The sequence below is a fragment of the Psittacula echo genome (genome assembly GCF_963264785.1).
Source record: "Psittacula echo genome assembly, chromosome: 4".
Taxonomy (NCBI): domain Eukaryota; kingdom Metazoa; phylum Chordata; class Aves; order Psittaciformes; family Psittacidae; genus Psittacula; species Psittacula echo.
The window spans coordinates 7,177,952-7,199,445 of NC_137738.1; the positions used below are offsets into that span (position 1 = coordinate 7,177,952).

A 21,494-nucleotide genomic window follows, 5' to 3' on the forward strand; every position below is an offset into this window, starting at 1 on the left:
GATAGCAGGGAAGTACTGGAAGCTGCAGCCAAGAATGGGAACTCTGCAGAGCTCTCTGCTTCACAGCATAAACAAGCAGCTCCTCCCAGTCTTCTGAGAGACTGCAAGTGCCAGAAACTATTAATACCTGCCAAGAAAACCTCCCCAGCTCCATGTTTTGAGAAGTTCACATTTGCTGCTATCAGAAGCATAGCACAAACTGCGAGAGGTCGGGGCCTCAGATTAGGGCCCCCCTACAGAGTGTGCAGTCAGGAAGAAACAGGATGGAGCAGAAACAGGAGAGGAGCTGAATGAGTTGGCAGCACATCCCAAGATAAGTGAGGCTGCACCTGAACTTCTGCCCTCAGTCAGGGTGTTTAGCAGAGTTTCTCAGGCTTGTAAAGCCAGTCATAGCTGTGAACCACTGTGGGAAGCACAGATCCAGCAACAACTAACATAAAGAGTCCATGTCACTGCTCTTCCAGGCTTTCTGTATCCCAAAGGCACAGAAACCATCCTCTGCCTAGTTGACCAGCCTTAACATCAGCAATGTGTCTTCCTAGAACCATGAGTGCTTGCATAAACCAGCTCTTTCCTGAAGTACACTCAACCCTTAATCATTCCCTTTCTATGCCTACAAATCCATTTTATTTCACCACCTGGAATCACAATTTCATACAAACATGACACATTTATGAGCTTCTCCTGTGCAACCAGGTTGGTTCCCATCCCTAAGATGCTCTCATTTTAGTATGCCTGACCTGCTGCAAGCACCAGGACTGCAGCCTTCTGCACACAGTTATCCTGTTGCTAGTCTCTCCTGGGTCTGCCCTGTCATCCAGATCCACTGCTTTGTGCCCATCTTACCCATTAGCTCTGCTCCACTGGAGACAGCCATCACCCGAGGACTTGGTTCTAGCCCACCTTGCCTGCACCACCACAACAGTCACTATTGCTTCTCTGTAAGCAGAGATGTGCTACTCCTGTCCAAGAACACAAATCATGTCCTTACTAATGCTGAGCATGCAGCCAGATTCCTCAGGATCCATGCTTCTGTTGGAAGGACGACAAACATCTGCTCCTCCCAACATGGAAGAGAAAAAGCTAGACTCCAAACCTCACCAGAAGTTGAAGGAAGAAGGAAGCACTGTATCCTATAACACTCGGTGCAGCCCAGCAGAAACATCCTTCCTTGGAAGGCAGCTTCCCATCTTCTGCGACACAGGCCACAAGCATAGCACCAAGGTACAAAGTGATGCACCTCTGCTACCAGCTCTGGTTAGACTATATGCCCTTGACTACAGGCTGGAGATTTGTACCTGCTGGGAGAACCCCTATCCTATTTCATGCAAGGCAAACTGGATTAGCAGACACCTACTATTTAAACTCTTGGAGAGAACATGGCTGGAAGGACTTGTATAGAACCTAAGCACTTGTGCTGCAGGCCGACAACTTGCTTACCTCTAAGTAGCAGCAGTATCTGCCTTCATTAGCAACACTAGAGCCAACAACTAAACACTAGTTTTCCCCTCTGACTTCATTCAAATGGACAGGAAAGAACTGACATCTCTTCACATCAGTTACCACCACAGCGATGAGGTTTGGTTTTGTTCTTGAAAGCCCATTTACAACCCATAAAGCAGAGCAACAAGCTTGTAAAGTTAAACTGCGTTACAGATGTGATCAGTAAATGTACACTAGTCCATCCTTGTTTGGGACATCTATGAAACTACTCTCACTCCCCCAACCAGCCTTTTAAATTCAGCTTCAGCAGTATTTCTAAAAGCCAATTTTCATGTTGATGCTAACCTGCCTTATCATACTGATGTACTTGTGCTGACCTTAGTTCTGCTAAGGCTTTATTCAAGGCCCTGCTGCAAGGAAAGCCAGCTCCAGACATATTGCATTAGTTAAAGAAAGATTGCTGTCCTTTCTTATGAGCAGACTGCCCACATATGCAGCTAATTTCTCTTCCAGATCAACACATGTCCAGCTGCCAGGTAAGAAAGTCGGGTATGCAGCAGCCTTTCCAGTACCTCATTACAACTCAGCCTGAGTAAACACCGTGCAATTATAGTTGCCAGCAGCTGCCCCAGCCCGCCACCCACTGGCCTCCAGCAACGGGATTTGTGCTGTGACTCGTATTTTCCAAGTCAAAGCGGTTCAGACGTCGAAGCTGACTCCAATGCACTCTACCGGCAGAGTTGACACAGAACAGCTTCAGAGCAACTGTTACTGGCAGACTGCTTTCCAGCTACCGTTTCTTGCAGGTACCTATGGCTTAACTAGAACTACCATACCTACCACACCAGTATAAAGCCATAATTACATCCACTCAAGTCTTTTACATACTTTTTAACCTGATCAGATTAATATTTTACTCTGAATCGAGCTATGTCAGGAATTTGGAGTGCAAATCACACAAGAGCAAACATCTAATACTCTAAAAGAGTATTAAAAAAGGGCAACTCAGCCTCAAACACATGTTACTGGCAGTGCATGAAGCCCACAACAGTCTAGACTGCTTCTCGAGTAAGGACAAAGTGTTGTTTGTCATGTTGATACTAGCTGCAGCCTTTCTCTGGAAAAAATAAGGCCCTTAAACTGGCGTATCAGCAGGGCCTAGGATGAAGCAGCCAGAAGTGAGGGCAAGAGGCACAGTGAGCATTTCTAGGAAAAGCCAAAACTTCACCAGCATGAACTGCCCAGCTTGGGACCACTAGTTGCCCCAGGACAAGCGCCATACAAACTCCTAGTCATCTGTCATAGGTGACAGTGATGCCACCTACCAGCTCTCTTCTATACAGGGGCCACATATCCACAAGCAATATACTTGTATGGCTGCTGCTGGAGCAGAGTTATTTGGGCAGGAGCTGAGCATGAACTGTAGAAACCTTAATCAGCCACAAGTTGAAACCATTCCTGTCAAGCAAAGGTAAAGACAATTCAGACATTTTTCAGCTAGACTGCCGCAGGATAGTGTGGCTGGTAAGAGCTGCTCAGTTGTCATGGAGTACTGAAAGAGAAAAGGCAATAGGTCATGGAAAAGTAAATTACTAAACAATCTTTATGTACACTGCTGCTGAGCTGGCCATTCTCAAAGCTTCTCTGGTTGAAGCTGCTTCAGGCAGTCTGCTCAGAGCATAGCCACATAGGTTACTTTGAGCACAATTAGAAGTTCAGTCACAAGAAAGTAAGCAAGGCTCAGCTATTCATTCCGAAAGCTGCATTTAGAAGGTTATGGCTCAGTGACCTGTATCCACATACACCATATGACAGCCAACCTATAGAAATGACCCTGTCTTATAGGCTGAGTTGCCTCAGCTATGGCAGCATACGCCCAGTTGGCCATACCAAGTTTAAAGAGGTTTATCTTACAGAAGATTCAGGGCTGTGCTTCCTGAAGTTGTGAACAGCCTCCTGTTGCTTGCAGGAGTGAAAAGATGGACAAAATATCAAGCATTGTAAAGTAATCTGAAGGAGTCCAAGCCATCTGTACAGATCAATGCTTTGGAAAGGCTTGGTTTCCTTTGTGTGCAGCATGTAGGAAATAAAAGTTTAAAGACTCAGACATGACCTAAAGTCCCCACATTCAACACCCATTCCAAGAACAATCCTATTGAGGCAAATACTTATCTCTAAGTGCTCTGAATGAAGAGCTCCAGGTGATGAGTGATTTGTCGTAGTTCTGTGCCTGAAACCTCAGCTTGTCATGTTACATCCCACACAAAGTCTTGCCATACAACAGCTTGTTCTATCAGACATCTTTATTTGCTGTATTGCCCAAGTGTACAAATACTGAATGTAGTTATAGAAATTCAAAATATATTGTAATAGAAATCTGTCTGGGAAGTGGAATGTTAAGGATATTTGCTTTATAAAATTACTACACATAAGTCACTCCCATTTGCAAGTTTTAAATATATCAGGGCTATGAAGAGACAGATAACTCTCTGATCCTGCAAAAAAAAAAAAAAAAAAAAGGGAGTTCTGATTCGGAGGAAACCCTTTGTTTCAGTTCTCAGGAAACAGTTTCTGCTAGATGAAGTCAGTCAACAGCAAGTTGATTTCTTACATTTGACTCATTTTGAGTTATCAGCCAAGAGGATGTTAGCTACATCCAGACAATTCATACACAAATCTCATTTATACCAAGAAAGTCAATGTATCACTATCAATATATTTAAGTATTAGTCAAACAGAATCTCGGTGACAATATTTAAGCTAATGAAGTCAAGCCAATAAGTTGCCCCTGGCCATCGAGTGCAATTGATGCTTTTTTTCACATTTTCAGAATAAGGCGCTTTAGTTCTTGAACAAGTCAATACAGCTTTGCAGGAGAGAGACATTGTTCTGGAAAGGAAGAGAATTAATTTCAAATGAGTATGACTGATCATTTAACAACCTGCTTCCCACACCAAAGTAACTTCCAAACCAGTAGGGTCCATCCCAGGATTTTGTAGCTTATGACAATACTAAAGAGTTTAGACTGCAAAGACAAGCATTTAAGCAATAAAGCATCAAAACTAGATCACAGAGTCTGCGATCTGCCTCTTCCTGCAGGTCTCCAACCATGGTCAGGAGAGCAGCAAGAGAGTGTCAAGGTTTTAATGTGGATCACACTGAGCACTATTGTCAAGCCTTTATGTCACATTCAAGCTCAGCACTGAAGTAGCTACCTGTGATGAAGTCCAGGACTCCCAGGGAAAAGGAAATAAGAATTCTTCTAAGAGAAGCTGAGGATGCACAGTTATCTCTTCCTGAGCCTTCCTGCTTTGTTTCTACATTAAGTTAACAGACCCTGTCATGAGTGTACGCTTTCCCGGATTAAGCTGGCAGTACATGGTGTCATCTCTGCAGCCTACTCCTAAGCCTGCTCAGTAAAGCCTGGCAGAGGCTGCTACAAAGCCAGTGTCCCCTTTCACTGCCAAGCCAAGTGAGACAGGCTGACAGCTAAACCACAAGCTGCAGTATGCGCTCTCACAGCACTTAGGAACACTTGAAGCAGCAGCTGCCTCTAGATACAGGAAGGGTCAACCCCCACAGATGAGACTGCCTGATGGGAAATGAGGTGAGCTGTTACATACTACCTGCAAAATGAGATTTCTCACTTGCAGTGCAATAGGCTGGAATTGTAGGAGCCACAGGCTGAAAACAGTTTTTGCACATAACAGACAAGACTGTCTTTCTATGTACTATACCTACAGCTTTTCACTTCCATTCCTTCCCCTCTTCAGCTCTCAGCTGAAGAGCCGCACTGTTCTATTTTACATTTCCTAGCTTTAAAGGGAACCCAGCAAATTCTCCAAGTTACATCATACTCACTTCTCTAAAGCTATGCCTGTTAAATTCCAAAGAGAACACACCTTTGCATGTTTTATTTCCAGTTCTGCCATTTCAATTAGGTTTTTGCGGAATGCTGCTATTCTCTTCTGTTTGAAGCTCATCAGTTCTGTAGAGAAGAAAGAACAAAGACAAAACAGACACACAAAGTGTGACTGAAGTTTCAGTAATGCCTCTGATGTTTCATGAGTTCTGTTGTACAGTTCTAGTTACAGTATTCAACCACAAAGAGGTTCAAGAGTTAGCCTGTTTGTAGCCAGAGATGCATTCGTCACACAACACTGACATCTTGGTGAGGAAACAGCTGGTCTAAGACAGAGGTTTTGTAGGAAGACAATCAGAACAAAACAGAAGCAAACCACACATTACATGTTCTCACTGAGCATTTAACCAAGAACATTAAAGGAGTAGCATGTGTACCATGAAAGCATGTTTCCTGTTTTATACTGTCCAAAGGTATCTAAGAACCAGTGTTTGAAACTCCATATGAGACTCAGCTGTACTGGGACAGAGTAAAACCCTGTTTGCACAGTTCTAACTGAGATAATCGGAAGCTTAAGTAGTCACCTTCAGGTGGAGGCAGAAAACAACACTTCAGTCAATTCTTAGAAGCATTTAGCTACATTAGTTTTACAGGCATTGACATTGCCCTTAGACTAGTTGCTTTAGAAGCCTTCAATACTTAAAAGTCACGTGGAGACTGCATTAAGATCTCCATTCAGCACAAATACCTTGTTTTGCAGATTCTGAAATCTTTTCAAACTTCTGACAACAATCCTGTTGATGTGCCTCAGCCAGCATGACGTCCTTGCTCTTTAGTCTGGCTTTATCTAGAGCTTTGTTCGAGTTTTCATAGTCGACAAGAGCCCTTGTACGTCTGTACAGAAGATCCTGAAAGGAGACAGCAATAATGCATCAAAGCCTTTAGAGAACCACTTCTCAAACTGAGGTTCAACTATCTTAGCGGCAGGTTTCACTTCTTTCAGTGCCAGATTCTCCTTCTTCCAACACGATATTATGACCTGCTATGCTCTTAGCATGGCAACAGAAGCCTTTCACCAGTGCAGTATCAAGTTTTCAGGACAGCCACTTGTGCCTGAGCAAAAAGAAGCCTGAGGGCTACTGTAGGCCTCACTTCTTCCCTTGAAGTGGCTTTATCCTATAAGGTGGGTCTCTCCACTAAGAAGGGATAGCACTTTCTGAACTCCTGCAGTCTACTTCTATTAAGGGATGTGTCCCTATCATTCAATTTGGTAGAGATCTAACATTCTAGTCATATAGATTGACTATACTAACCTAGACACAAGAAGCAGTACAGGTCTCTGCACTAATTTCTTTCTAATCTAGAAAAACTGTTTGGAGATCTTAAACAGCCCTTCTGTAAAAGTGGGCTGGACTGCAGCTAGCAAATATATAGTTTCTGTATTCTGCTGTGGTTTAGAAGTGCCAGGTTTCTTAGGCAAAACAAGGGTCCAACTTCCTTTAAGGTGGACTTCCTGTCTTCTTAAAGCACAAAGAACACCACAAGTCAGTCATGATGCCCATAATAAAATTAAGCTTCAAAGCAAAAACTGTTCTCACCTTAGCAGCTTCTATATTGAGCATGTAGTATCTCAATAGTTCAGAGAGCTTTAAGTCTTCATCAGATGAAACTCTACTCTCTACCTTCTGCAGAAAAGATTGAATAGTTGGTACGTAACAGGAAACAGCAACATCCACATTGAGATTCTTTTCTCCCCCTCCAAAGCTTCTCTTACCCTGAGTTTCTCAAAGAGCTCAGCAACTTTCAACAAGTACCTACGAGGAAAAAAAGCATAAATAAGTTGTAGATACTTCTTAGTCTGATAAATACCAGGATATACAGATCCCATCAAGGGCTTGACCAGAACTCAGGTCTGTGCAAAGACCTGGACAAAAGGTTCAGTGGAAGAGGTGCTGGATTCCAGCTCAGACTACTACAGCTAAGCAGCTAAACACCATTTAAAGTAAACAACACTGACTTCTAGAGCATCAAAGTCTTGTGAAGAATTTCCCTGCTACTACCCTCCAAGCTGGAGGAACTTGTTTACTCAGCTATACACTCTGGTTTATCCAGGTATATTCTGTTTTCACCAGGCTATCTATTTACCAGCCTTGGTAAATAGATAGCAAAGTTTAGGAAGGTGAAATAATTCACCTTCGAGAAACTGACAATGTTTCTACAACTTAAAAAGTGCCCTGTTATTCTGGAACTTCAAAAGCCCAGAAGATAATACAGGCCTAGTGTAAGCTGTGGTTGTATTTAACAGCACATTAGAAGAGATGCACAACCCCTTCCTCTCATATTCTCTGGGAGTTTGTGACCTGAAAAAAAAAATATCAAGGAAGCTTCTGTTTAAAAGGAGCTTTGATGACCAGCACAATTCAGCTCTAAGGCACTATTGGCAAGAGATCAGCTAGTTAAGAATCACCAGGAGAAGCAGAGAAAAAAAAGTTTCAATCCACTTGCTTGCAATTCAAGAAACTCAAACCCGCTATGACTCAATCCCCTGGATTTTGCAGAAGCAACTTGATATTCCCAGACTCAAGGTATGTTTGTGGACAGTTAGAATTGCTTACTTTTTGATAACTGTAGGCTCTTCTAATGCCAGGCTGTTCAAGCAAGCTGAAGTATAAATATAGTCATCTGCAACATCTGCAGGAACAAAGGCAAGGTTTTCAGGCTGAAATCAGCAAGACTGCAAGATCTTTAGGAAGGTCTTTGAAAATACTCACTTTTATGAGACCTTGTCATCTTATCTGCTTTTGCACATGCATCCTTGATTCTGTTGTAGTAGTTTACAAGAAAAGTCTTCTCTTGTTCAAAAAAGTCTTCTACTTCCTGAAAGAGAGAATGACCTGTTAAGTCAGTTATATTACTGCAGAATACAAGCACATCCCTATTTTGGATGGGGACAAAGAAATATAACCACAGCCACCTGAGCATCTTAGGGGAGACCTTATAAACAGTCTCCCAGGGCCTAATGGGGCTGACAAAAAAGCTGGAGAAGGACTTTTGACAAAGGCCTGTATGGACAGGACAAGGGGGAATGGCTTTAAACTGACAGAGGGGAGATTGAGATGAGGCATTAGGAAGAAATTCTTCCCTGTGAGGGTGCTGAGGCCCTGGCACAGGGTGTCCAGAGAAGCTGTGGCTGCCTTATCCCTGGCAGTGTTCAAGGCCAGCTTGGACAGGGCTTGGAGCAACCTGCTCTAGTGGAAGGTGTCCCTGCCTGTGGCAGGGGGTTGGAACTGGATGAGCTTTAAGGTCCCTTCCAACCCAAACCAGTCTGGGATTCATTATGCCCATCAACCTTTATTGAAGAGCAGAGTTCAAGACAAGACCCTGAGCCAAGGGTTTGACAAACCACGCTGTCCAGCAATTTTGTTTACCACAGTGAAGATGGACTTAACACTCAACTATTCACCACTGCAGGTTGTCTGAAGCAACCAGTAAGCTGGTATCAGACAGCCCTTAGGGCTATCAGCTGTTGGAATTTCCCAGGCCTGCTGCAACACAGTAGCTAATCAGCTTACAAGCTTGCTTCACATCCACACCAAACATTACACATACTGTAACGTTTCCTGACATCCTGATTTGGACAGCAAGTGTATTAGAAAGAGCTACTGTGGCAGCACCATAGAAAAGCTGAAGCTGGACTAGTTGCAGGAGTCTTTGATAGTTGATCTTGTCTAGTGCAAGCACAAACCTGTAAAATCATGTCTGTTCAGAGCTCCAAAGCAGACAAAAGCCACATGCACATTTGCTGAAGGTGTAGTTCCTTCCTCTTCACCAGTATCAGGTGTTAAGGCAACTTTTCTGCATCCACCAGAAACTTTTAAATATACACTTCAATTTTTAACAGCCTATAGCTTTACTGTCTTATTTCTACAAAAGACAAAATTAATGCATGCTACTCCACCCAACATGAGACAGCAGTAACAAGGAAGGTTAGCATTAGTAGCTGAGACTTACATACCTCAATCCTAAAGCAGACATAACTAACCTCCCTAGAGCAGGAAGCAACAATCAATATGAGGGTATGCAAGAGATAAAGCAACTACCTTACCTTGACTCCAGAGAAGAGGACTTCATCAGCACTCTTTACCATGCTTTTCAAAAAGCCACCAAACATCTCTTTTGTGTTTTTCCTCCGAACACTCAGCTGCAACAGAGACCAAAAGGGCTTTAAAAAGTTATCCCAAGGGGGAAAAGTGAGGATTTTGACATTTGCAATGAAGTAACATCATTTACACCTAGCATATGACAGAGCAGGCTGATTTCCAAGCTCTCCAGAACACTTGTATAAGATGTATGAAGAAATGGCTTGACTAGAAGTTGTTCAACTATTGTGTGCCACAGATTTTTTTTTCCCATTCTCAGAAATAGCTCAGTTTTTCCTTACATATCTTGGATCAGCATCGATCATTCATCATTGGGTGTGACAAAACAGATGCAGTGCTAACTTTAATAGACCTCCATTATTCCATTTCAGGACCATGCAACACACAGCACAGGTACACCTGAACCATACTTGTTCCTAAGATAAAGGCATACAAAGCTGACTTCCTAACCAACTTAACTAGAATTAAGAAACAAAGATGAGATTTATAGCAGAAAAAGGTCTAAAGGTCAGGCTTTTCACCCTTTTATCGTCTCAGAAGTACTGGCAATATCTTGCTTGCCAGTGCTGCACATAGATTTACGTAACATTCTGACCGTGCCAGAAAAAGGGACACCTCTAACATTGTGCCTCATTCAGAAAGGAGAAAGAAGTGCCTTACATCCTGGTCATACTCCAGGAAAACATGAAAATTGCGATCTTTGCTGAGCACAGGATGAGAAGCAATCCGCTGAAGGAAGATCTCATGTGATGATACAGTCTTCTTGAAGACAGCAAGGTATTCACTGAAAGGAAAGAACAGACTGAGATCTTCTCTTGTACTGCCTTCTTCAATATACAAAGAATTGCTTTAAGTTTATCCAGTGAAAATTAAGTTTATCCAGTGAAACAGCATGCCTCTGAAATAGCTAGCGGTGACAGAGAAGCTATTTTCAATCCCTTCAGCTAGAAAGTTTTCCAGTTTGAAAGAAACTTTTGGCAACTTCCAGCTCTAGGATTTTAAAGACTATGCAGCATCAGACACCCTTCAAAACAGTCACACTCAAAATCAGTTATCACCAACTAAGTTGCCTTCCCAGGAGGATTCTCTAAGTGCAGCTTTTGGCAGCTGTCTCATTCTACTTACGCTTCTAGCTCTTGCTTCATTTTGGCAAACTCTTCTTTTGTCATGGACACTTCTCCTTCCCCCAGCTTCTGCATCTTCTCTCTGGGACCATCAAAGTCAGGCTTTGAAGGTGCTGGAGGTATCTAGCCAAGGAATTGGTTAGTGATAGATGCTAGCAAATAAAGCCTTCCAAAATTACTTCTAGCCTTTCCTGGAAGGAGGCCCTTTTGCCTGGGAGGCTTCACACCCAGGAATTCTAAGGAGATTTTGATGTCTAGATCCCTGCTTGCTCCTCCCAGCTCTGTGCTACCCCTGCCTCAGGAGGGAAACCAATCAAGAGGACCAGCTTCTATATCCACCCTATAATCAGCCATGTTTGATGGCGCACAGGGCCTCCTAAAAAAATCATAATAGGAAAGAAAGGCTATATTAAATAGGAGTCTATCACTGTGTCATCTTCCAGCACGTAATACCAGAGAGTCAGACTCCCAGAGCATCAAGGTTTTTTTTGTTTCTCCAAGCTATAACAACAGCCATAAGTTCATAAGTTAACATAAGAGCCATACCACTCAAGCTGTTTGGGAATTAAGGCCAGAGGAAGCATAGGGAATACCCAAGTTATTAAACGCTAGTAACATTAGTAAAGCAAGCTTCATGCCCTTACTAATATGCATTTTAAATCGCTATAGTCTTTTGCTTGGAATGAAGTTTTTTGAGGAAGTACTTACAATAAGTCCTGCATACTCCTCAGTTTCAGTGAGCGTATCATGCAGCCACACAAAGTCTTCATGCTGCCTTGTAACTGAAAACTCAGGGGTTTGAAAAGCTGGCAGTGTAGTCTGGAAGAGAAGATATAGAAGCCCTACTGTTTTGTAAATTAGTAGCTTTTAGAAACAGTTCTGTCGCTTTCCAAAGGAAGCTATTTTGCCTAGTAAGAGCCTCGCCTACTCCCTTTTAGCTGAGCTGGCACTCATTTCAGAGCCATACTCCCAAGGAGACTATTTAAAGAAAAGGCACTGTTGTGAAACAGCATTAACACAGTTTATTCTATGAAGTTTCACAGTAACTGGTTTCTCCACCCCTACTCCCCAGTTTCCTTGTGTCAAGCTAGGATTCCTCAAGCAAAGCCAATCTAGTGTACCAGCTACCTTGTCTCTATTTAGAGAGTTTTCAAGTCTCAGGAAGTCTGAAGTTTCTGCATATGTATACACCCTCAGGCCACTTTTAAGTGGAAAAATCTCCATCTAATTAGATTTCTTTCATTGCTGAGTCCATCTTTACAGGTATGCATATTGCAAATACAAACATTACTTGCATAACATTTATAAAGACTTGTTTCTACCCCATGATCTTACCTTAGTATGCACAGTAAATTTCACTCTGTCTTTTTCACTTAGGGCATCAGGTATATCAATTTGGAGAGAAGGATCAACATTTAGGTCTACCGATACAGACCTCAGCTGCAACAGAATTCACAGGATAAGCCTCAGTTCAAACATCAAGTAGGTTTAGCGAAGCTAGACTGGTCATCAGCTATCAACAAGAACCACACTGTGCTAAACTGCTGCCTTCAGGATCAGCACATATGAATAAGCACAACAGACTTGATACTACCTGCACATCACTGTGACAAGCCTTCCCTTCCAAACACAGGAAAAGAACAAGGCTTATTAGCGTAAAGCCTGAAGAAGCAATAGAACCAGTTGGTAGAATTCTCACAAGTATTTGGAAATACCTGCCTTGAAAGAAGCATCTTCCTTCAAGTACTTCTCCAGCTTGTTTACTTGGAACACATCAAGCCAGAGCCTATTATGGCATTTAGCAACAACCAAAATAGTTCTTTCTTCATTACCCTGTGCCTCCACAATATGTGGCAGCATAGCTCCCAAGAGCCTAGTCTTGTGATCTGTTTCCTCACTCTTAGATCAGAGAGCTGCTTTAATCTAAGGCAAGAAGAATTAAGTGCTTTTATCTATCACAAGTAGCAAGCCCTAGGCAAGAGCCTGATGCCTCCTCGCCAGGTCCAGATTGATCACTACTGCCATTCCTACCTCCCAAAACTACTGCACATATTCCACTTGCTGTGCTGACAGCTGCAGATGCTACACCACCTCTGATCTCGGAGAAAAGTGAGGCACAAAACACCTTTAGGCTCCCATAAAGCCTAACAGCCAACTGGTTGCCAGAAACAGGGTCAAAACCCAAGAACACCGTGGCAGTAGCACCATTTAATCTTATTTTCAGGATACCTGGCATCATATTATTTATTGTGGCTTCAATCTCCTGAATGACCTCAGAAGCAAGCAAAAAAAAGTTTAGGCATATCCAGCATCACTTAAAGAGGAATGCATACATCCACTTCTTACATCAAGCAGCATCATGTGTTTAGATACCAAGAAATAGACTTTCACAAGCTATTAAACACTAGTGATCACAAGCTTCAGTCATCTGTAGTCCAGAAGCATGGAAGAACCTCAGTCTAGCACAGGAACCACCGTAATGTGAAACAAAACCAGGCTCCAAAGACGCCCTCTCTTCAGTGCTGCAGCACTTAGACTCTGCAGAAGGGAGAAGCTGCCAGAGATCAAGGTCACAACACAGGAAGTTTGCTGAAGAGTGACCATCACAGCCAGGCTGAATCCCAAGGTTATCCTTTAGAGATAATTCTGAATGCCTTCCCAGGAAAGCAAGCAGGAGACTGATATCATTTCACCACCCTGCAGCATACAAATAAATACACAGAACCCACCAGCCAGGAGCTTGCCCTTACCTCCCACTAAGCACAAGTTTCAGCATCAAAGCCCACAGGCAAGCGGAGCCAGACAGCATCTGAGCAAGGCTGTCATGTCACAGATAACTTCAATGCTGCATTCAGTTCTTATGCAGCTTTCCAGAAGTTTTTGAGGGGTTGCCCTTTATACGGTGAAGCTTTGTGTCCAAAAGCTTTGGAAACTCCTTTTCCTTAGTCTGGTCATCTGTGTGCTTCAGTTCAGATCTGGTGGAAAACAAGTCTCTGGCTGCCTGCATTTGCCTCCAGCCAGCCTGCCCCTGCCTAGACTTCCACTACCACTGACGGTTACTGCTATCATCTATAATCAGGGTCTCACACCTAAACAAGGGATAGCCCAGTCAATGTAGCCTTATCCTTCAAGCCATGCTAAAGACTTTCATCTCCTACTTCAGATGGTAGTTGAAGTTAGAAGGTAGGCAAAATTTACACCTTTTTAAACCCCCACTGACAGTCCTGCATCCAGCTCCAGGGTCCCCAACACAGGAGGGACATGAAGCTGTTGGAGCGAGTTCAGAGGAGGCCATGGAGATGCTCCTAGGGCTGGAGCAGCTCTGCTACGGAGACAGGCTGAGAGAGCTGAGCTGGTTCAGCCTGGAGAAGAGAAGACTCCAGGGACACCTTAGAGCAGTTTTCAGTGCCTAAAGGAGCTACAAGAAAGCTGGAGAGAGACTTCTGACAAGGGCCTGTAGGGACAGGACAAGGAGGAATGGCTTTAACCTGACAGAGAGGAGATTGAGGTGAGACATTAGGAAGAAATTCTTCCCTGTGAGGGTGCTGAGGCCCTGGCACAGGGTGCCCAGAGAAGCTGTGGCTGCCCCATCCCTGGCAGCGTCCAAAGTCAGGCTGGACGGAGCTTGGAGCAACCTGCTCTAGTGGAAGGGGGGCTGGAACTGGATGAGCTTTAAGGTCTCTTCTGACCCAAACCAGTCTGGGATTCTATGATTATGGAAAGACCATGTACACAGCACACTGAGCTTCCCATTCTGGCTTCTCCAGGACAGAAGGCTTTCATCCCATCCTGGGTATTGCTTTGGCAACAAGCAAGAATGTTGAGCTTACACAGCATGCCCTGGAACACAGTTCCTAGCAGTCCCAGCACTGCTCACATCCAAATGGACACAGTGGGAATCCAAACACTTCAGGGACTCCAACAGCAGTCACTTCTCTCCAGTAACCCCATATGGCAGATCATTTATTTTATCCTACAGGCATCCAATTCTGATACTTACTAGGAAGGCATAGACCAAACAGTCCAAATGTGCATGGTTCAGAGGTCACTGACACTGGTTTAGGCAGAAGCTGCCCCATTCAAGCACTAGAGGAAGGATAGACAGAAGGCCACCATACAGGCATTAGTCTCACTGCAAGTACAGCTCTGTGTTGCCAGCTAAACAAAAGGCAAGTTGGTCAGTGTTTCCTAGCCAGATAACACTAGCAGCCAAAGCAGTGACAACGATGCAGACCCCAGTGTTTTGCATCCTGCTTACTTATCTTTACTGTCCAAACAGGCTCAGCAGTGCTAACAATATGAACTGCTGAGTCTGGAAAGTATGATAAGCCAAAGGAAACTGCTTCCTCTCAGTTAAACTAAGGAAAGGATTACACCAATCAGCCAGTCCAGAATTTGTGAGCTTTCTTATTAAGTCTTGTGGAGAAGGCAAGCCATGATTAAGTGCTGTCTGCACCCCCCTCCATGCCTAGTAGTTGGCTGCACAGGAGATGGGCAGGTATGGACACAGGATGGTACTACTTAGATTAAAGCAGTTCATGTATCACAGGCATTTCTCCCCACACACCAGGACTATCAATTGCAGAGGCAATGAGCAAGAACAAATAACCTCCAGCTTCAACAATCCCCAGGGATGCGGCTGTGAGAGAGCTTATTGCCCCAGTGTGGCCTCACACAGAAACAACTGGGAGTCAGCAGCCATGCTCAGCTGTGCATTCCAGAGCAGCTGTACTACACATAGTGCCCAAAATGTGAAAGCAGTCCAGAAACAGCAGAAGAGTCAAGAGCACCCCTGCATCCAGTGGTGGGTTTCAGCTCCTCAAGCCTACATGAAGCCACTTGCTAAAACTAAAAAAATCTTGGTCCTCTATCACCCTAAACATGTGCTGTAAGTGTACATGGCCCCCTATTGTTGAAGGCCACTGCAAGCTCAAACATTAAGCATATAACTGTTTGAAGACAGTTATATACACAGAACTATCACCTCTGCACTTCAGGACTCTAGATTTCAGTAAAGGACCTGGAGCCATCTGAAAGAGAATCAAAACCACCAGTCTGCTCTATTCCTGTGAAGGTCACTGTGGCCTCCTAACTCCAGGCCAGAGACCTTTAGGTTTACACAATCATGGCAGCAAAGCTCAGACTACAAAGAGAGCATTCACAATGTCTGACTTTGGGAGGATAGAGTTCTTCCTTTCCCTACAAGAACATGCTGGAGCAGCATTTCTCCACTGAATTAGAATCAAGAAGCACCCCACACACCCCATCTTGTTACCACAGCTCTACAAGGCAGTAACCCAGCAAGCACCTAAAGCAGATATTCCACATCAGCCCTCAGTCAACAAAAGCACCTGCTCCTGTAGCATGAGCAGCTCATCATTCAGGACCTTTCATTCCACCATCTCTTACACCCATCCTACAAGTGCAAATGAAGACCACCTTGCTTATGATCACATGAAGGCTGTGCAGAGCAAAGGAATTAAGCTTTCATCATCAGGCTCCAGGCTAGTTTCTTTATCACAAAGCATCCAACCCAAGCCCTTCCCATGAAACCACTCCATCTTAGCTCTCTGGCCTGCCATGTCTGTCAGCTCCATCTCTGGAGGCATTTTTCTGCTAGGATATCATTGCTTCTTCCATGCACTCCAGGCAGGGGGTAAGGGAAATGAAGTTCCTCCATCCCAATTACCAGAAACCACTGTCAACCCCACGCTCTTAAGGGTATATAGTCCAAGCTCAGCAGCTGGTAAGAGATTATTCCTTACTTGGAGCTCATGCCCAAAAGAAGAAGAGGATGGCAACTCCTGGAACAGCACAGTGGGGAAACAGCAAACTGAAACACTCAGGCAAGCTCAGCACAGTTCCCCACTTTCACCTCTTATTTCCCTTTCTCAGAAAAAGCTTAGACACTTCTGTTTTGCAGTGACCACAGCAACTGTTACAGCTGCTCTGATGCCTTCTACTTCTAGCTTCATGCCTCTAGTGACTTGTATTGGGATCCAGTGGGGTTTGTGAGGATTGAAGAAAAACTTCTCCCTGTTCAGTAAAGATACTGTCCACCACAGTCTGACCTGGAAATTAAAACAAGACATAAGCAGAGCCCTCCAGAATAACCGACAGTCATCCTATTGATCCCTGTTTCTAGGCACCAGGACTAGAAGACTAAAAAGAGATATTAGGGTACCAATTAGGACACTACCACCTTATCAGGAAGCCCAAGAGAAGAGACAGCAGAGAGCATTACTGGGACCAATCCAGACAGAGTTTTACAGCACTTTTTCCATTGCTTAGAGATATTAAAGAGTTGGATCATTTAAGTACAACCCAGCGATTACCATCACCTACTCTGGCTTTAGCTTGACAGGCAAGTTTCTGACCAGCCTCACCCAATGCAAACACGCCTTCACATTCACAGGTACCCAGGGGAATGAAATGCCCTCTCCACTGAAGCTCCTTCTTTCAAGTGGCCTGAGCTGCTGGCAGTTTTAGCATCAGTTCTGGATGACTCAATGTTACTTCTGCATTCTAACAAAAGAATCTGCCGGTGCAAGCAACTGTGTACAATATCCGATTGCTAGCAAAATAAGAATCCATGTTTGTTTAGGTTAATGCAGGGTTTTCCCACATAGCTAGGCTTCCAGAAGGAACAAGGAGCCCTTCCACAAGGGCTTGCATGTCACAGAGCTTTCTGCTTATTGTCAGCTACCTTATAAGAAAACCTTTCTTCTTACTGATCACCTCCCTGCTGTCATTCAAACAACAGCCACAAACAAGAGTGTAGTGATTACATCTGCCACTACCCAGAATTCATTACTTTTTACAGAGCAGTCTAATTAAGCCAGTTTAAGTGCTCTCCAGAGAGCACTAAAAGATCATGATCTTTCCTGGCAGTTTATATACAGCCCTCAGAAGGCCTTGTTTCAACACCCAGGAGTTAACCAGCAAACATTCAGAGTAACTGGCCAGCAGGTATTAGTGACATTAGTTGCTAGAACTATGTTTTGGTCATATTTGATACAAGTGGCCTAAGTTTCCCTTTAATCAAGAGACTAAAAATACATCAGAAAGTACACTGCACACATGCGGCAGTGCAGATGCAATACAGTAGATGTGAAACTTTGATTTTTCAGCCTTTGTAACAGATTTGCTGTTTGCTCTCTAACATGCAGCTGAAGCAGCACAAGCTACATCTAGCCACTGAACCAGCCTTCTTGCACTCAGTTTTCATGCTGCTACTTAGGATACAAAAGATGCCTCCCCAAATTTGTGACTTTGGACCACAGAACTCCAGCAATGCAATGGTTTAATTACTTCTGCTTAAAACAGATAAAGAGGGAGTGACAGCTCAATTTAGTCATTGCAATCACATTTCTCACCAAGTACAGTGCTTGCCAAGTAAGCAGAAGGCAGCCACTATTACCACTGGCTGTGCAATAACCTGGCCTTGATCACTTCGCTCTCCTGTCAGAGGGATCTCTGCATCATTGCACAAACCAAGTGGTCACACACCTTTTTACAAAGGGCAGGACACTCAAGGATCTCATATTCAAAGGAAAAGTCTCTCTAGCTCATCTTGCTCCACCAAGGAGCACATGGACACCTCCACTCAACCCACTTCTTCCTCAGCTCGAGGGGTCAAGGAGCAGCTTTGGCAGCACAGGCCAAACCCACCCCACTGCAGCAGTCTGCTGGCAGAGCACAGCACATGGCTAAGCACTTTCAGCCAACATGCCACCTGTAACATGATGCATGCCCAGCTTAAATTGGAATCAGGCAACAGAAGCAAGGCCCTAAGCCACAGTTAGCATCTACAAGAATATTTTGTTGACCTCCTGCAGTTGAGGATGGAATGGGTGGTAGGGTGTTTCAGCAACACAGCCTCACACCATGCTCCCCCCATTTCCCATGGATTTGAGATCAGATCATTAGCCCAAACAGGACCCAGGGTGAGACAGCTGGGCTTGTTCAGCCTGGAGAAGAGAAGGCTCCACAGAGACCTTAGAGCAGCTTCCAGTGCCTAAAGGGGCCAACAGGAAAGCTGGGGAGGGGCTTTTGGCAAAGGCCTGTAGGGACAGGACAAGGGGAAACAGTTTTAAACTGACAGAGGGAGATTTACAGAGGGGACATTAGGCAGTTCTTCCCTGTGAGGGTGGTGAGGCCCTGGCACAGGGTGCCCAGAGAAGCTGTGGCTGCCCCATCCCTGGCAGTGTTCAAGGCCAGGTTGGATGGGGCTTGGAGTAACCTGCTCTCTTGGAAGGTGTCCCTGTCTGTGGCAGGGGGTTGGAACTGGATGAGCTTTAAGGTCCCTTCCAACCCAAGCTAGTCTGTGATTCTCTATGTCCTTAACAGTACATTCTCTTTATCCAGTAGCTTTCTCCTTGCTGGCAGTTCATCTCCCTTCTTGCTTTCAGGCTCAGCAGGATGCACAAGCAGTTCTCTTGCAGAACACAAGCAAGATCTAGTAGGCTCTCATTTTTCCTCTGTTTATAGAACCTATAGAAGTTGTCTAGCATGGAGAACCGCTGCTCAGGAGTAATAGCAGCAAGTCCTGAGCTATGACATACCATTTTTATCTCTCTCACTGACTGTTCTGAGAAAAAGGGGCTACAACATTCTCAGTATTTCAATCTAGAGCAGTTTAACTGCAGATTGCAGCCTTTAAAATGCTATCAAGCCGCTGACGTTAAGAAACACTGAGCTTAGCTTGGCAGTCCCACTGCTCGCTTCACTTTCTGAAGTGCCTTTTCCTCTCCATGACAGATTACACCATCTTTCCCACTGCACTTCCAGTTACCCTTATCCTACTCTCCCTCCCTCTTCCTACATATCCTGAGCCTCTCCTGCTTTGCCACCTCAGGGTCAGTTTTTAGTTTATACTTTCCAATGAGTCCTATTCAAGGTTAATACCTAATGAAGTTTCTTTATAAGCATAGGCTTTATCTACAGGCCACACACCAGTTCTACATGTCTGTTCCTGTTTAGGTAAGGAAACACCAAAGACTGGAGTATTTCTATCCTCCCCCTTGCTGCTTGAATCCCAAGGCAGCTCTGCCTGACACAAGCTGGTTAATCTTTGGCCATTGAGCATTAGAGCTTAAAGCTACTCAAGCCCTCGCTGTAGGAACATTTTCCCCTCCCCCCAATATTCCTGTTAAGTTCAAAATGACACACAAACACTCAAAGTTACCAATTGCTGAAAGACAGTTGATATTTTACCTTCCCCAGCAGGTCCTGCAAGCCTATAAAGGCTTACACTCATTCTCATGTGGCAGACACCACAATACTAGGAGTTTCACATGCAGCAGGAAAAAGTTAAAGCACTGGCTCATTCACAGCTCAAAACAAGAAATAGGAAAACACTCAGGAAATAGGCTCAGCAAACATTTGCCTATTCTGCTGGATCAAGATTGTTTTAAAAGTCATATGCAGGAGAATTTGTGCATATTTAAGTTGTCCATATGCAAGGAAGTCACCTAGGAAAGTTGAAAGTAGGTGTATTCCTAGCTCTCAAGTCAGCCAATACAAAAAGCTAGAGAAAACACAGAATGAAAAGACTCAAGCTCCCTTAACAGTGTAAGACACATCTCATCTACCCGCAAGTGAGTTAAGCTTAGTCACAGTGCAAAGCTACTGCAACAATATGAAAGTCAAATAGGCAGCTCACAGGCTGTTACAGAACTGGCTTACCTTCTGTACAATGTGTGTTAGGGGTAGTTATTAAACTAGGTAGATTAAGCCAGGCAGCTTCTCCAGCATAAGAAATAACTCCACACACTGCCAACATACATGCACATTAATTCACAAAGTTCCCATTTTTGCATTTAATTTGCATTTCCTCTGCAAAGTTGAGAGTCTTCACTTTGAGCAACACCCCCTACTCCCTCAAAGACAAGATGTAAGCCTCCTTTGCACTTAAAGCTTCAACACTACTACAGGGAAAAGAAAATCAAGTCAGCTACTGATGTAGCAAGCAAAGGAAAGAAGTGGCACAACTGAAGGGACAGCTGACAGCCTGGTTAACACAGGCCACACCACCAGGAAGGCTGGGCACAGGCATACGAGCTGGCTCGCAAGTTTAAGCACCTCGGCAAAAGCACCCACAGCGTTCCACTGCTAGCGCCCAGCCACAAACGCTGACGAGCAGGTCCAGCTCCTCCATCCCCAACAGGCCCAGGCCCTGCCTATCACCCTGCTCCCACCACCACCAAGGTGCTCCACACACAGCCTGCACTGCCTGTGGCAGCCAGGGCCCTTCCCTTCTTCTCATTCTGGCTTTAATTCCTTCCACCCCTCTTCATCTTCCTCTGGGCACCTCTTCCTTCGGCGGCAACACCCCACGCTCACCCTGACCACCTGCTCTCATAGGACCTTGGATGCAGGGAACAAGCAGCATAGGAACTAAGGAAATTAACACTTAAAAAGAAACCAACCAGAAACACCCCAATAAACTGAAGTAAACCCCTGTTACTGCCCCGGCGCTGCCGCAGGCGGGACCGGAGCTCCCTCACGCTCCGCGGGGCCAGCCCGGCCGCACTCCCCCCAGCCCGCCTCAGCCGGCCCTGGGCCACCGCCCTCACCTTGCTCTGCGCGTCCTCCCGGAGCAAAGCCATACCGCCGAACCACAACCACAGCTCACAACCCTCCCCACCACCGCCACCGCCTCCTCATATAAGCCCGGGGCGGAGCCGCCACCGCCTCCCGCCGCCGGCGACACACCCCCGCCGTCCCGGCGGCCCCCGCGCGGGGAGGCGGCCATATTGGGTGAGGGCAGTGTGCTGCTTGCCTTCATTCAGGATGGCGGTACAACGTTTATTGGGGGTTTTTTGACTTTTTTTTCTTACTTTTAAAGATTCGGGTTATTCTCATGAACTGGTTTCAAAGCACACTCAAAAAATAAGGCTACCG

General features: G+C 44.8%; 1 protein-coding gene across 3 annotated transcripts; it reads right to left on the bottom strand.

The window, feature by feature from the left end:
- Positions 1-3,720: 3,720 nt before the first annotated feature.
- Positions 3,721-21,217, bottom strand: SNX5 (sorting nexin 5). Of its 3 annotated transcripts, none has more exons than XM_080616273.1 (13): positions 21,167-21,217; positions 11,925-12,029; positions 11,298-11,408; positions 10,591-10,712; positions 10,126-10,249; positions 9,411-9,506; positions 8,077-8,182; positions 7,921-7,996; positions 7,080-7,119; positions 6,904-6,990; positions 6,054-6,213; positions 5,346-5,431; positions 3,721-4,332 (listed from the first exon to the last, which is right to left on the bottom strand). In XM_080616273.1, exons 1-13 carry the CDS (start codon positions 21,197-21,199, stop codon positions 4,285-4,287), a joined length of 1,194 nt encoding a protein of 397 aa, XP_080472399.1. In that variant the 5' UTR covers positions 21,200-21,217; the 3' UTR covers positions 3,721-4,284. The 3 variants fall into 3 exon arrangements, with proteins under 3 accessions (XP_080472399.1, XP_080472401.1, XP_080472400.1); XM_080616275.1 differs by having other exon boundaries at positions 11,298-11,431; positions 21,167-21,183; XM_080616274.1 differs by lacking the exon at positions 11,925-12,029 and having other exon boundaries at positions 21,167-21,212.
- Positions 21,218-21,494: the final 277 nt, after the last annotated feature.